General features: G+C 45.7%; 1 protein-coding gene and 1 non-coding gene across 25 annotated transcripts in view; one reads left to right on the top strand and one right to left on the bottom strand.

The window, feature by feature from the left end:
* HHAT (hedgehog acyltransferase) overlaps positions 1 to 14742 on the top strand; it is a 354036-nt gene that overhangs the window by 35094 nt on the left and 304200 nt on the right. For 22 of the 24 annotated variants that reach the window (XR_008715105.1, XR_008715106.1, XM_055583064.1 and 19 more), the window contains one exon: positions 35 to 102. Coding sequence is in view for 18 of the 24 variants with exons in the window: in XM_055583064.1 (XP_055439039.1) it covers positions 35 to 102 (68 nt within the window). In the remaining 6 variants the exon portion in view is untranslated. Of the gene's footprint in view, positions 1 to 34; positions 242 to 14742 lie in introns of all 24 variants that reach the window. The other 2 variants (XM_055583074.1, XM_055583073.1) reach the window with 1 other exon arrangement.
* LOC129654427 (U5 spliceosomal RNA) lies at positions 12657 to 12772 on the bottom strand. Its single transcript, XR_008715494.1, has one exon. It is a non-coding gene; the product is annotated as a U5 spliceosomal RNA (small nuclear RNA).

The following is a 14742-nucleotide window of genomic DNA, read 5'->3' as shown; positions in this document are numbered from 1 at the left end:
TTTGTTGACTAACAGACCCTGTTTTTCTTGTCAGAACATGAAGAGGAACTGGACCGAGAATTTGACCTGGAGACTGGCACTTTATTCGGAGGATTAAAGAAGGTACAAAGTGGATCAATGATAAAACCTTTTCAGTTTTCAAACCTGATCTCGATATTTTGCATCACTTTTATATTTGGCGTTGGCCCAGGCATGGTACTCAACAGCGACTGGAAATTAAATACCTTTCTTGTGGAAAAAGGTATGAGCACACGATGTGGAGTATGGGCATTCCGCATGCTCTAGCTTTATGTTGTCTCAGGTTCTCCTCCCAGAATACTGGACATGTGGATCAGTAACCTTAGCAGTTTGTGCAAATTTCCCTTTTGTAAAGATCAGAAAGTTCCTTTCTGATCTAGGCATACAGTAAGTCCCCTACATACGACCCTTCAAGCTGCAAACTTTGAAGATGCCAGCTTGTGTTGGCATGTCCAATCACGCAAGTTAGTGCACGTATCTGTAAGAATCCTGTAAGATTAAAAAAATGTTTTCTCTATTTGTGTTTGTTTTTTAATATATTACTTGTGTGAAAAGTATTATAAACCTATTATAATGCAGTAGTGTATTGCCAGTTGTGTTAGTTGGGTACCCAGGCTAGCTTTGTTGGGCTTGTGAACAAATTGTATTCATGCGCACACTCGGAATGGAGCTTGTTCGCTTGTAGAGAGGCCTGCACAGTCCCTATGCCACCTGTGGGCAACTACAGACCTGCTTCCTTCCCGCCTCTAGTGGCCCTCCTGGCCGTCCTGCAGGGCATGCTGGGCATCACCCGCCCCTCTGCCCTCTGGTTTCATGGCAGCAGTGGGCTGGCTCACGTCCCCTCCTCTGCAGCTCACTGTGCCTGCTTAGACAGCAGGCAGGGTGGCTGCCGTTGCTTTCCTAGAGGTGACAGGTAGCCCTTCTGCTGGTGGCGAGGCAAGCAAGAGTCAACATTGTCAACCTTCTGGTTCCAGCTGGTCTGGGGTCTCTGTGCTTGCGGGCAGCACACAGTTACCTTCTTCTACCCGGTGGGGGTTTCAGTATCTGCAAAACAGCTTGAAACATACGGCTCAGACTCTATCTATAGACCTTGTGAAGAAACGGGAGGTCCTTGACTTTGCCTAGTGGGTAAGCTATCATTGTTTTGCTTTGTTTGACTTTCCTTTGTTTTTTTGCATTTTTCTCACGTCTCTGATTAGACTTCTTCTCTGGCTAAAGCTTTCCTACAGACAAGAGGCAGGCGGAGGACGTGGGATGCAGGGAGGGGTCTGTCCTGGGAAGGCCCCACAGGGTCCTGCTCTGGTCACAGTGGGAGTTAGTCCTTGTGAGCCTCTTGAATCCACTCTTTAGAAATACGCTGCTTTTGGGTTTCTTGCAACAGAAAAAAATGGTGACATTTTTTTCTTCCTTAAATTTTAGAGTCATCATTCAGACATTTCAGATAATAACAAATTGTTTGCTGGGGGCACAAATAAGTAAACTCATTTTAGACTAAGAGACTTTTGCTATGAGAAGCTGAAGGAGGATCAGGCCCCACGGATTTCACTGTTGCAGGCTCAGCCCCCCTGGGTGTCGCTGTTGGTACCCCTGGACAAAGGGCCCTTGTCTGCACTGACTTCCCAGCTCCCGCCACTCCCGCCACTCTGTCACATTCAGCTGCTTGACTTCCTGCCCAGGCTTTAGAGTCCTGGGGACGTGACCTCTTCTGTGCATTCTTTGTGACAGGCCCCTGTGATGGGCATGGTCAGTGGGTGTCAGTGTTCAGACCGACTCTGCCTTTGGGGAAAAGCGCGCAAGGCACAGAGAAAAGCTCCACGTTCAGTCCAGCCGCTCAGTCAAGTCCGACTCTCTGCGACCCCATGGACCGCAGCACGCCAGGCCTCCCTGTCCATTGCCAACTCCCGGAGCTTGCTCAAACTCGTGTCCATCGAGTTGGTGATGCCATCCAACTGTCTCATCCTCTATTGTCCCCTTCTCCTCCTGCCCTCAATCTTTCCCAGCATCAGGGTCTTTTCCAATGAGTCAGTTCTTTGCACCAGGTGGCCAAAGTATTGGAGTTTCAGCTTTTCAGTGAACCGAAAAAGTTCCAAGGTTCCAAAGTTCTATTCTGAAAGGTCTCTGTCCCTCTGTCCGGCTGGCCATCCGTCTGTCCGTTCATTTGATGCTGTTGAGCCCCTCTTAGCCTCGTATTTCTGTGTCTCATTACCCTGCATAGGGGGTGGGTATTTTGGGGTCCTAGAATGTAGAGGGAAAGTGATGAGTCAGGGTGGGTCGCCAACAGACAAAGAAAATTGATTCCATGTGCTTGGTGAAGACCATGAAATAGACCCAGGGTCATATGTAACAATAGGAGGTCCACTGGTATCTGCTAAAAGTCTCATTTCAGCTAAAATAAAGGCCCAGTTGGCTCTGAGTATTTCCTTTGGAGGTTATGGGAGGGGACAAGCAAATGCTATTCTGATCCAAATTCTAATAAAAAGACAGTAGTAGGTGTGAGTAGGAATGGTGAACTTTGGGAGTTTTCATGTCCTTTAGGTATCGCCAGACCTCGGCACTGCTGGCATCCACTGTTGTAGGTGGTGGTCAGGGCAGGCGCTGGGGAGCTGTTCTGTAACTTGTAGGGTGTTGAGCCGCATCCCTGGATTCTGGGTGCCTGGAGTCCCTGCTGCTCCAAGTCATGACAGTTGCTGGTGGCTTCAGGCATTGCCGCATGTCCCCTAAGGACAAAACTGCCTCTGTTTGCGAACAGCCAGCCGAGGTAACAGTGAAGGGCTCTGTCATGCTGATTCGGCCCTTTCTTCCCTTTGCTCCTCCCAATTCCTCCTCTGGCTTGGGCCTCACCTCTTCGTTTTCAGGTCCGCACTCCTGCTTCACATCTGAGCTCCGGTGTCTCCTGTCATGGAATTTTTACCTGGACCTCTAAACTGGGCTTCATGCTCATAGTTCCTGGCACTTCTCTGCCTCAGTTTGTATCACCTTCCACAAATGCTGCTTTTAATGAATGTGTTTCTGTGCACAAGCCCATACGGAGTGCTGGGGACATAGCAGTGAGCCAGACAGACAAGGCTCCAGTCCCAGGGTCTCCTACTGGGGACAGACCGACCGTAAGTAAAGAAATAACGTGACAGCCACAGATTGAGCTAAATGATATGAAAGAAATGAGCAGGGTGATGTGTACTAATGCCTTGGATCGCATCTTGGGCACTATTATGATAAGTATATTTGTACAACTTTTGTCTTGTATTATCCATCCTCTGCCAGACTGTGAGTCCCACAGGGCAGGGCTGGGATTTAATCAGTCCTGTATCTTCAGTACCTGGAACAGAGTTGGTGAGAGGAACACCGTGCCAGAATGCATCATTGGAGTAAAATGCGTCAGTCCTAAGGGCACCTAGACAGACGCGTAGGTAAACGCTAGGTGGGACAGTGTTGACAGTCAGAACAGGGAGGCACCCCTGCGGGCACAGGCGGCCCCCCCCTCGCCCCCCACTTCTGGGAGAGGAGGGCGACCTTCAGCTGAGTGCCTCAGAACTGGTGGGCTTGGCAAGGTTCCCAGTAGCGAAGACATTCTTCCAGAGGAAGAACTGTGGTTGGAAAGGGGATGAGAGTGTTAGGGTGATGGTGACTCAAAGCAAAGCTTTGGGGCAGTGAAATGGTGTTGGGCCTGACCACAGTCCCCCCAGTTGTTGCTTAATGGTAGAGTTTGGAGGATTGATTGTAGCCCAAACCAGGAATACCACTGGGTTTATTCCATCAGAGTAAAGCTGCTTGCTTTCGCCAAGAGGCCAGGGGTAGTGGCTGCAGCTCTCAAGGACTGTTGAGATTCCATGTGCTGTGGTGTGTGCCTCCTGTTTTGTGACGCCTCTCCCTCCAGGCTTGGCCGTGCCTGCCTGCGCGGGCTCCAGTGCCTTCCTGGAGCGGTCGTGTGCAGGAGCCTGTGTGTGGTCAGGGAGGACTTGAGCTCAACGCCTTTCCAGTTCTGGCCATCTGTCTTGGTGTTTGCTGGTTCCTTTCTCCCCCTGGCCCCCGCCCACACCTAACATTCTTGCTCGATGGCCTCAGAATATAAAGAAGACGGTTTAGTGGCTGTGTTTCTTGCTTGATGTCTCCAGATAGTAGGCTCTGAATCAACTGATCATTCGTGAATGAAGCTCTATGTTGGGCTGTGTTGTCATGAATTTTTTCCCCTTTATATTTATTTCTGATTCAAGATAGTTGGCATAATGGAAAGAGCACAGGTTTGGGGTTGGATGGACTTGAGTCGAAACTGCAGTTTGCTCCATTTTGGAAAATCATTTACCCCATTTGAGCCTTAGTTTTCTTTTTTGGAATATGGGCATGGGAGGTCTCGTTGTAGAGAAAGAGATAATGGATATAAAACACCCAGCATGGGGACTTCCCTAGTGGGCTCTAAGACTCTGCTGTCAATGTAGGGGGCCCAGGTTCAATCCCTGGTTGGGGAACTAGATTCCACATGCCACAGTGAAGATCAAATATCCTGAGTGCTACAACTAAGACCTAACAGCCAAATAACTTAAAAAAAAAAAAAAAATATATATATATATATATATATATAAACCCCACCCAGCATGTATGTGCTTGGTACAGAATGGACCCCCAGTCCATGCTGTGGTCATCATTTTGTCCTTCCATGGTTGATGACATCCTTGCTTTAGAGCTAGGATTTGTTGATTCCCCCCTCTCTGGCAAGGAGATAATGTTCTACAGAGGAACAGTTCAGTCTAGAAGGAGTTGGTTGCTACTGAAAGGAGCTCTCCAAAGCCTGATATATTATGAAGAATTTTGCATGTAATCAATTACAATTCTTGCATGTAATCAATTACTCATTTCTTTCCCGAGGACACTCTTCCTGTCACAGTTCTGAAACTTCTTGTAAATAAGTTCTTTCAGAAGTAGAATCAGAGAGGAATTTTCAGCGCTTGCCAGAAGGTTAGAAATAAAAGACAAATCAGAGAAGGAAGCTTGACCACTAATGTCTTTGAATGTTAAGAGAGAAAAGGTTGTTTCTTAAGTAAAGATACAATTTTTAGCTACTCAAGTTTTATCCATCAAAATTTTAATATTGTTACTTATAAATCACTTTATATTTTGATACCAAAAAAAACCCCAACAAGCCAGAAAGCTCTGTGCTGAATCATTTAACAAATATTCCTTGAGTGGCTACTGTGTAAGAGGCTTCCAGGCTGGGTACTGGGAGGCTGTGACCTTCCAGGCTCTGTCTCTGTCCTCACTGGGCCTTAAATTTGGGGGGCAGTGATGCTGAGGCAGTGAGGTAAGTGATGTAACCACCCGCCGGGCATGGAGAAACAGAAGCTGCCTGCCACCCAAACGCACAGGGATCAGAGGTGAGGTATTGGGGAAAGATGGGAAAGAAGGGAATAGCAGGCATAACGGACTGCATTTCAGAGAGTCAATCAGCCTGGCTGGGAGGTCGCGTGTGAGAGGAAGAGATGATACAAGATAGAGGCTAGAGCATAAAGGCCATCGGGTCCCACATGTGGAGTCTGGACTGTATTCAGAAGCAGAGGATGGTTACTGAAGGGGACGAGGGCATTGGTGTTTCTTCTGAGGCCTTTCTCAGGAGCCCTGTGCGTTCCCTGCCTTGCCTGTCTCTCCTGATCTATCCCACTCAGAGTTTGCATATTCCTGGAGTTAACATTCTGGAATGTAGATCTCAGGCATGTGTGCTAAGCTGCTTCAGTCATGTCTGACTCTTTACGACCCTGTGGTCTGTAACCCTTCAGGCTCCTCTGTCCATGGGATTCTTCAGGCAAGAATACTGGAGTGGGTAGCCATACCCTCCTCCAGGGGGATCTTCCTGATCCAGGGATCGAACCTGCCACTCTTAAATCTCCTGTATTGGCAGGCGGGGTCTTTACCACTAGCCCCAATGTTGCTCAGAACCCACACATGGCTCCCCGTTTCTTACCATGTCAAACCCATGCTCCAAGGCTGACATTCAGCCCCTTTCCATTTGTCCACTGGCCCGGCCTTGTTCCAGCAGCCTCAGCTCCTGTGTGGTCCCTCTGAGCTTTCAAGTAACAGGATCATCTGACATTCCCCAGGGACATCTTGATGTTCCTCCCTGAGATCTTCATGCAGACTGGTGGGCGCCTCCCTCCTGCTCGAGGAGCAGCCCGCGTGGAACCTTTCCTGATGCTGCTTCCTGGCTCATCCCCCTGCTGGCCTGGGTTTCTCCCTCCCACGAGCTCCATTCCTACGACTCCTTCCTGAGCCGGTGTTACATATTTATTTATGTGACTGCACCGGGTCTTCATTGCGGGGCGTGTGGGTCTGTAGTTGCTGCGTGTGAACCCTTGCGGGATCCAGCTCCCTGGTGAGGGATTGAATGCAGGCTGCCTGCACTGGGAGCGCAGAGTCTTAGCCGCTGGACCACCAGGGAAGTCCCAGGAGTTACCTCTTTTAGACATAAGAGGATTTTTCATCTCTGCCTGACACAGAATAGGCATTCAGGAGTGGCTGTTGGAAGGTGGACATGCCTGGCTGGTCGGGGACTTGGTGTGAAGGAACACTGGTCCCTTGGCAATGTTTGCCAGGTTCCACGTGTCTGACGTCTGGTGGGTTTAGACAATGTAGGCCTTCCCTCATTTTTCCTTAAGCTGTAGTTCCTCAAAGACAATTCTGGTGTGCTGGTTATATCTCTGCCTCCCTCCATCTGATGGGGACAGATTAATAAGTGGTTTGGCTGTGTGTGTGAATTTTCAGCCTGTCTTTAGTATCAGAAAATTGGATTTTACGCAGCTTTGCCTTTTCACAGAGGGGCTACTCAGCAGAGGAAGAGTCCTGTGTCCTGTGCCAGCCCAGGAAGAGAGAGAGGGGGCTGAGGGGTCTCCAAATGGTAGGGGAAGAAGCCCACGGACTAGTGATGGGAGGAAGGGCCCCGAGCACACGTTGGGCTTGATTCCCTCTCGTCAACACAAAGAGCTCCTGCCCTTAACCTGCCAGTGCATCATTTCTTGTCTAGTCTCACCCCCACCCGCCGCTGGATGTCCTTGATGTGTTGGAGATTTGCAGCCAGGAGGGGGAAAAAGTGAAGCAGCAGTGATTTCCTGGGGAGGACAGGAAAGGGAGCTCTGCCTTGTGTAAAAATAGGGTCTGCAGTGCAGACGGATAAACATCAGATTTGCGTATTAGATTTGCTAAGTCCCCTGCTCAGCCCTCCTCTCTTTTTTTATATCTTCTAGCTCATGGAAAATATGATTTATTTCATTCAAAGGTTCTTGAAGGAGCCAGGAGAAGATAAGGTGAAGTTAGAACAAAGGGTTTAGCTCTGCAGAACTAAAAGATCAGATGTGTGTGTGTGTGTGTGTGAGAGAGAGAGAGAGAAAGAGAGAGAGAGAGGTTCTCCATGAATTCTTAGTAACATCTTGAGGTGCTGATACAGATCTGGAGTGGTGAGAAATTTCTCAACCACAGACCGGTCAGTTTACGAGTAATTCTTTGCTAACCAGCTGGTTTGCTGTAGGTTCTGTGGGCTGAGGGAAGTGAGAAGCATGGTTCCTCTCCTTAGGAAGCTTATACTCCACCCAAGAACACCAGGCTGCCATGTTGTTTTTGTAAGGATGATGTTCCGGTTACTTAACCAAGGGCAGCAGTGCCAGGCAAGCTGTAGAGACGTCAGGTGTGCACAGCTAGGACGGCTGGTCCTGTTTGTCTGTCCTGCCTGAAAATTAGCACTCGCTTTAACTTTACCACAGCGTTTCCATTTGTATGTGTGTCTCGGGTTGGTATGTTCCTGTGTGCTGAGTCGCTTCATTAGTGTCTGACCGTTGGCGACCCTGTGGACCGTAGCCCACCATGCTCCTCTGTCCATGGGATTCTCCAGGCAAGGATACTGGAGTGGGTTGCCCTTCTCCAGGGGATCTTCCTGACCTAGAGATTGAACCTGTGTCTCTTATGTCTCCCTGCATTGGCAGATGGGTTCTTTACCACTGGTGCCACCTGGGAAGTATACTGGTTGGTATAGCCAAAAGTTTCTGGGAGAATTTCTAACCTTGGAATGACAGGGAGGGTTTCCTGGAGGAGGTGGATCTGACCTGAACCTTGAACAGAAGGATCGTGTGTGTCTCAACCCGAGTCTATCACGTTCTTTGGTTTGACTCTTTGTAGCTCCTGGTAATTGGAGGTGGGTGAATTAAAATCTCTTCTGCTCTTACAGTCTCGCTGCCAAGTGATACATCGGAAGGAAAGAGTCCAGATCTGAATACTGCCACGTGTGCAAACATTTATTTAGTGGCAGGTACAAAATCTGCCACTGAACCTGTTCTCTGTCTTGAGGTTCTCCAACAAGTACCTTGTAGGAAGGATTCATCTGAGCTTTGGCCGTTCTACTCTGTGGGCTGGAGCAGACACCCTGCTAGTCTGATGGAGGGATAGAACTTCAAAGTGAAGGGACAGAGAAGCATGGGAGTGTTAGGAGGAGGGTGAGCTAGTAAAGTCTCACATGCAGCTTTAGATACCAGTATTGAAATCGTTTGAATTGTGGCCATGTCTGAAACTGAATTTCTGACTGGGACCATTCAGATGCTAGCTCAGACCTTGTGGAATGTGGATTCTGCATTTGGGCACTGTTAGCTTTAAGAACTGGGTGTTGTTTTTCAAATCCTAAAAGATGATGCCAAATGCCTCCTGAGAAATCTGTATACTGGTCAAGAAGCAACAGTTAGAACCTGACATGGAACAATGGACTGGTTCCAAATCGAGAAAGGAGCATCAAGGTTGTATATTGTCACCCTGCTTATTTAACTTATATGCAGAGTACATCATGAGAAATGCCAGGCTGGATGAAGCACAAGCTGGAATCAAGATTGCTGGGAGAAGCATCAATAACCTCAGATATGCAGATGACACCACCCTTATGGATGAAAGCAAAGAGGAACTAAAGGGCCTCTTGATGAAAGTGAAAAGAGGAGAGTGAAAAAGCTGGCTTAAAATTCAGTATGCTAAAAATGAAGCTCGTGGCATCTGGTCCCATCACTTCATGGCAAATAGATGGGGAAACAATGGAAACAGAGACAGCCTTTATTTTTTTGGGTTCCAAAATCACCGTAGATGGTGACTGCAGTCATGAAATTAAAAGACGCTTGCTCCTTGGAAGAAAAGCTATGAGCAACCTAGATAGCATATTAAAAAGCAGAGACATTACTTTGCTGACAAAGTTCAGTCTAGTCAAGGCTGTGGTTTTTCCAGTAGTCATGTATGGATGTAAGAGTTGGACTATAAAGAAAGCTGAGTGCTGAAAAACTGATGCTTTTGAACTGTGGTGTTGGAGAAAATTCTTGAGAGTCCCTTGGACTGCAAGGAGATCCAACCAGTCCATCCTAAAGGAGATGAGTCCTGAATATTCATTGGAAGGACTGATGCTAAATCTGAAGCTTCAATACTTTGGCTACTAGATGCGAAGAACTGACTCATTGGAAAAGACCCTGATGCTGGGAAAGATTGAAGGCAGGAGGAGAAGGGGACAACAGAGGATGAGATGTTGGATGGCACTACTGACTCGATGGATATGAGTTTGAGTAAACTCTGGGAGTTGGTGATGGACAGGGAGGCCTGGCATGCTGCAGTCCATGGGGTCACAAAGAATCACACAACTGAGCGACTGAACTGACTGATCTTTAAGAATAGTCCCTTGGGGTAGGTGAGGTTGTTGACACAACACATCCTATGTAAGTACTCCAACAGATGGGATTCTGAGGGTAGGAGGAGCAGAGTTCAGCGTGGCTTGGAGCTGAAATCTGGGGAGAGATGTGGGGAAGTGGGGAGAAGCGGAAACACTTCTTTCTCCCAGTATATCCCCTAAAAGTGGTGCCTGTCACCATTCTTAAGAAGGTTACTACCCTTTAAAATCATGACATGACAGATGATAAGTCTGTTAAAAAAGAAATTAGAACCAGCCTCAGGATAACAGTGAGATCATGGGCCCGTGGGAGATGTGAAGGGTGGCATCTCTGGGTGTGGAACTGACTGAAACTACTTTGAGGATCACAGTGGCTGCTGAAAAATTCAAGATAAGTGAGGATTATTCCATCATAATTTTGCTCCTGGGTTTAAAGAAGGCAGTTCTCCAGCTAAATTCAGTCACACGTGTAGACATTTGTTAGGCAGGCGGTGGAAACTAGTTCATACCTGTCCGTCTCATGGGCCCAATGAGGTTTTTTTAGGGGCTCCTTTTCCTTTAGGAACCACTACCACACATGGAGTGTTACTTCCACGGATATTTTTACCGAGTCTAAGCTCAACAGAGGATGACATGGCTGGATGGCATCACCGACTCAATGGGCATGAGTCTGGGTGAACTCCGGGAGTTAGTGATGGACAGGGAGGCCTGGTGTGCTGCCATCCATGGGCTTGCAAAGACTTGGACACAACTGAGCGACTGAACTGAGCTGAAGCTCGCTTTGCTTGCAACACGACAGGCCAATAAATCAGATGAGGTGTTGAGGCAAGGGATACAACTTTATTCGGAAAGCTGGCAGACTGAGAAGAGGGCAGCCTAAGGTCTCCAAGTAACCATCTTACAGCCGCTGGAGGAGGTGAGGAAGTACAAAGGCCATTAATCCTGTAAATCTCTCGGAATGGCCATCCTGGGGGAGGAGATGTGTTTCTTATTTCTTGCAGCCTTTCATAGGTGTAGAGAGGGCCAGGGTGTTGCCCTGAATAAAAGAAAGGCACTTGGGTTTAACATTCAGGCAGGGGGGCAAGGTTCCGGAGGCGCAGGCACACCATTTTGTACAGACAGGATGCTTTCAGTAAACAAAGCAACAGGAAGTAAGGTTTAAAGTAAACACATGAAGTCAGATCTTATTCTTCCCTGTAACACCGTGACATGATGGACAGAGAAACAATTTGTTTGATGCCAGGTGCCCTGAAATTCTCCAACTTGTAGATTCATACAGGGCCTTTGAATGGGTCCTCAGGGCCATCACTGAGAGTGTATATGTGTATATATATACATTTTTTGAATTATTTTTTAACATTAATTTCATTTTTAATGGAAAGATAATGCTTTATAGAATTATGTTGGTTTCTGCCAAACATCAACATGAATCAGCCATAGGTATACATATATCCCCTCCCTCTTGAAACCCCTGTTGTGGGGAGTGTGTGATTTCCTCCCTTATGTCTCGCTGCAGCTAAGACTTGAAATGTCGGACCAGTGTTACAGCTTGGTTACAGCTCTGTCTTATTGCAAAAAACATAGTACCCTTGACGTGTGAGGGCAGGCCAACCTCAAAAAAGGAGAGGCTCAGTCTTGGCTCCTCTTTTTATATGTTTTGTCTCCTCCCCCGGAGCCTGCCCTGTGTAAATTGGGCTGGCCAGGAGGGCTGTTTGTTTCATCTGAGGTTCTCCCTGCTCGAATCTTCTTAGGCTTTTTTTTCTTTGTCTTTTGGTCACTGCCATTTTAAACTCCTTTTTCCTATTCCCGCCCCGCCCCAATTGATTTTTAATGGAAAGATAATCACTTTATAGAATTGTGTTCAGTACAGTTGCTCAGTCGTGTCCGACTCTTTATGTTGGTTTCTGCCAAACAACAACATGAAGTCAGCCATAGGTATACATATGTCCCCTATAAAACCCCCTGGGTAGAAGTTCCCTGAGTCCTACAGGCAATACCCCTTGGCTGTACATTTTACATATGGTAATGTAAGGTTCCATGTTAACCTCTCCACATCCCCCTGTGCTTGCACTCTTGACTTGGTGTAGGGTAGAGAAAAGAAGTGATTTTCAAGTCGTTTTAGTGTGTCTGATAGGAGTCACCAATAACTGGCAAGTCCAGACTTTACCTGGTATAACTTCCGTGATTTCAACCTATAATATTTTCACAGTTGTACAGATATTTTCACAGGACTTCTCTGGTGGCGCAGATAGTAAAGCATCTGCCACTGTGGGAGACGCGGGTTGGGAAGACCCTCAGGAGAAGAAAATAGCAACCCATTCCAGTACTCTGCGATTCATGGGGTCGCAGAGTCGGACACGACTGAGCGACTGAACTGAACTGGACCAGTACCCTTGCCTGGAATATCCCACGGACTGAGAAGGTTGGACCATGGGGTTGTAAAGTGTCAGACACAACTGAACGACTTTTACTTCACTTCTGACTAACAAACAAAAAAACCCCAATGGAGCCTTATTTAGTGAAGTTCACACTTAGAAATGCTTCGTTCAGTCGCTAGACATACCCGATTCTTTTCGACCTCCTTGAATTGCAGCACGCCACGCCTCGCTCCTGTCCATTTACCAACTCCAGGAGTTCTCTCAGACTCATCATGTCCGCTGTGAAGGGCTTAGCTATCTCTTCTGGCGTGCACCTGTCTTTCTTATAGGTACTTTTCTGGCCCTCTTTTGTTCTTGTTTTGGGGGAAAGCTTTCTGTGTGTAGGGCCCAAGAATCGAACCCTTCTCTGGGGGAAACCTTTCTGTCCCTTGTCCAAGAATTGAATCCACGTCTCTTCTGCAAAGTAGATAAATGTTTCCCTGCCTGAAGTACCAAGAAAACTCCAACTACACTGACTATATATAATACAACACTGAAAAACCCAAATCATATTACTATTTTCACCAAATGAGGTCTTTTTTTTTATACCATGAAAGATCAGCCTTGCCGAAGCAAAGCCTCCAAAAATTAGTATAACAACTCAAGGTTGTTTCTCCCCACGAAAATCTCAAGTAAGAAGCGAAAGATTTGTGCAATATGAAGAGAAACCGAGAAGTATAGTTCGCTTGCTGAGCGGGCACCTCCCACTAACTGCAACTCCTACTTCGCTGATGGTGGTTCTGTATCCCAAGGGTTACTTCCTGCCTAAAGTTTAAACAAGGAATTGTGTAAGCAAACTTCTCATAGTTAGAAATGTTGAGCTGAAAAAATATATTATTTTAAGCCTGAAAAGATTGTACTCTGCAGGGTATGATGGGTATGCAAATGAGAAGTCTGAGTCATCCACTTCCCTGCAACACCTTCATCTTCATAGCTGTACCTCTGGAGTCGCCCCCTAGTGGCGACTAGAGGTCCATGTGGCTGGGCTCCTCGTGGTTCAAGCATGGAAACCGCAGGTTTTCTAAATTGTGTATTGTGACTTTGAATGTGCTTCTTTTCTTTTTCTTTCACTAACCACAAGCACAGTTAAAGTATAGAACCAGGAACTCCCTTGCTGCCTCTTTCTAGTCATACCCATCCTGTTCTCCCTAGCCTTAACCCATGGAAGCCACTGTTTTGTTTTCCATCCCATGATTTTGTCTTTTGAGAATGTTCTATAAAGAGAATCATACGGTATGTAATCTTTTGAGACTGGCTCTCTTCCTGCCCCCCGCCCCCCAGTTTAATGTCCTTGAGATTCATACTTCTTGTGTGTCAAGAGTTTGTTGCTTTTCTTTGCAGAAAAGGGGTGGACCACAGTTTGTTTAACCATTTGATCCTTGCAGGATATTTTGTTTGTTTCCAGCTTTTGACTATTATAAACCTGATGTGAATATTTGTGTACAGGTCTTTCTGTGGACTTAAGTTTTATTTTCTCAGGGATAAATACCCAGGTATTAGATAGCTGGATTGTATGATAAGTTTATGTTTGATTTTATAAGAAAACTGTATAAACTTTTTTCCGAATGGCTCTACCATGTTATATTCCCACCAAAAACATGTATGAGATATTTAGTTTCTCTGCATATTTGCCAGTACCTGGCATTATTAACAATTTAAATTTCAGTTATCCTGATAGGTATGTAGTGATATGTTGTCATGGTTTTAATTTGCATTTCCCTAATGGTTAAAAGAGGTTGAACGTATTTTCATGTGCTTATTTGTCATCTCTATATCCTCTTTGGTGAAATTCTATGCATATCTTTTGCCAATTTTAACTTGAATTTGTTTGCTTTATTTTTACTGTTCAGTTCGGAGTTCTCTATGTAGTCTAAATACTAGTCCTTTGTCAGATGAATGGCTTGCAAATATAATTTCTCAGTCATTACTTTGATTTTTTATTCTCTTAGTAGGTCTTTCACAGATGTCCAGTTTATCTTTTTTTTTCTCTTACAGACTGTGCTTTTGGTGACATGTCTAAGTGTTCTTGGCCTAGTTGTATGACCCAAAGATTTTCTCTTTTTTTCTCAAAAGTTTCCTAGTTTTGCATTTTATCTTTAAATCTCAATCTTTAAATCCTTTAAATCTGTGATCCCTCTTGGATTAATTATTATATTAATTTAGGTAGAGATTTCTGTCCCATTGCTACTGCACCTTTTGTTGAAAAGACAAATTCCTCTATTGAGTTCTTTTGGGCCTGTGTCATAAATCAATTGGCCAGACTTGTATGGCTGTATTTCTGGGTTCTCATTTCTGTTCCATTGATCTGTGTATCTGTCTTTACACTACCAGCACATTTCCTTAATTACTGGTAAGTCTTAAATAATATAATTTAACTTTATGCTTTTTTCTCAAAGATTTTCTTAGCTCATTTTGTTCCTTTTTGTCTTTCCAAATATGAAATAGAAGAATAAGCTTTTCTGTATTGACAAAACATCTTGCTTGGATTTTGATAGAATTCTGTTAAACTTATAGATATATTTGGAAAACTGATGTCTTCCTTATATTGAATTTTCCAATCCATGGACACAGTATGTTTGTAGATTTATTTACATCTTTTTTGGATTTACTTCATTAGTATTTTGTAGTTTTTAGCCATCTAAATTC

The sequence above is a fragment of the Bubalus kerabau genome, chromosome 5 (assembly GCF_029407905.1).
Source record: "Bubalus kerabau isolate K-KA32 ecotype Philippines breed swamp buffalo chromosome 5, PCC_UOA_SB_1v2, whole genome shotgun sequence".
Lineage (NCBI taxonomy): Eukaryota > Metazoa > Chordata > Mammalia > Artiodactyla > Bovidae > Bubalus > Bubalus kerabau.
This window is presented reverse-complemented; position numbering and strand designations above follow the sequence as displayed.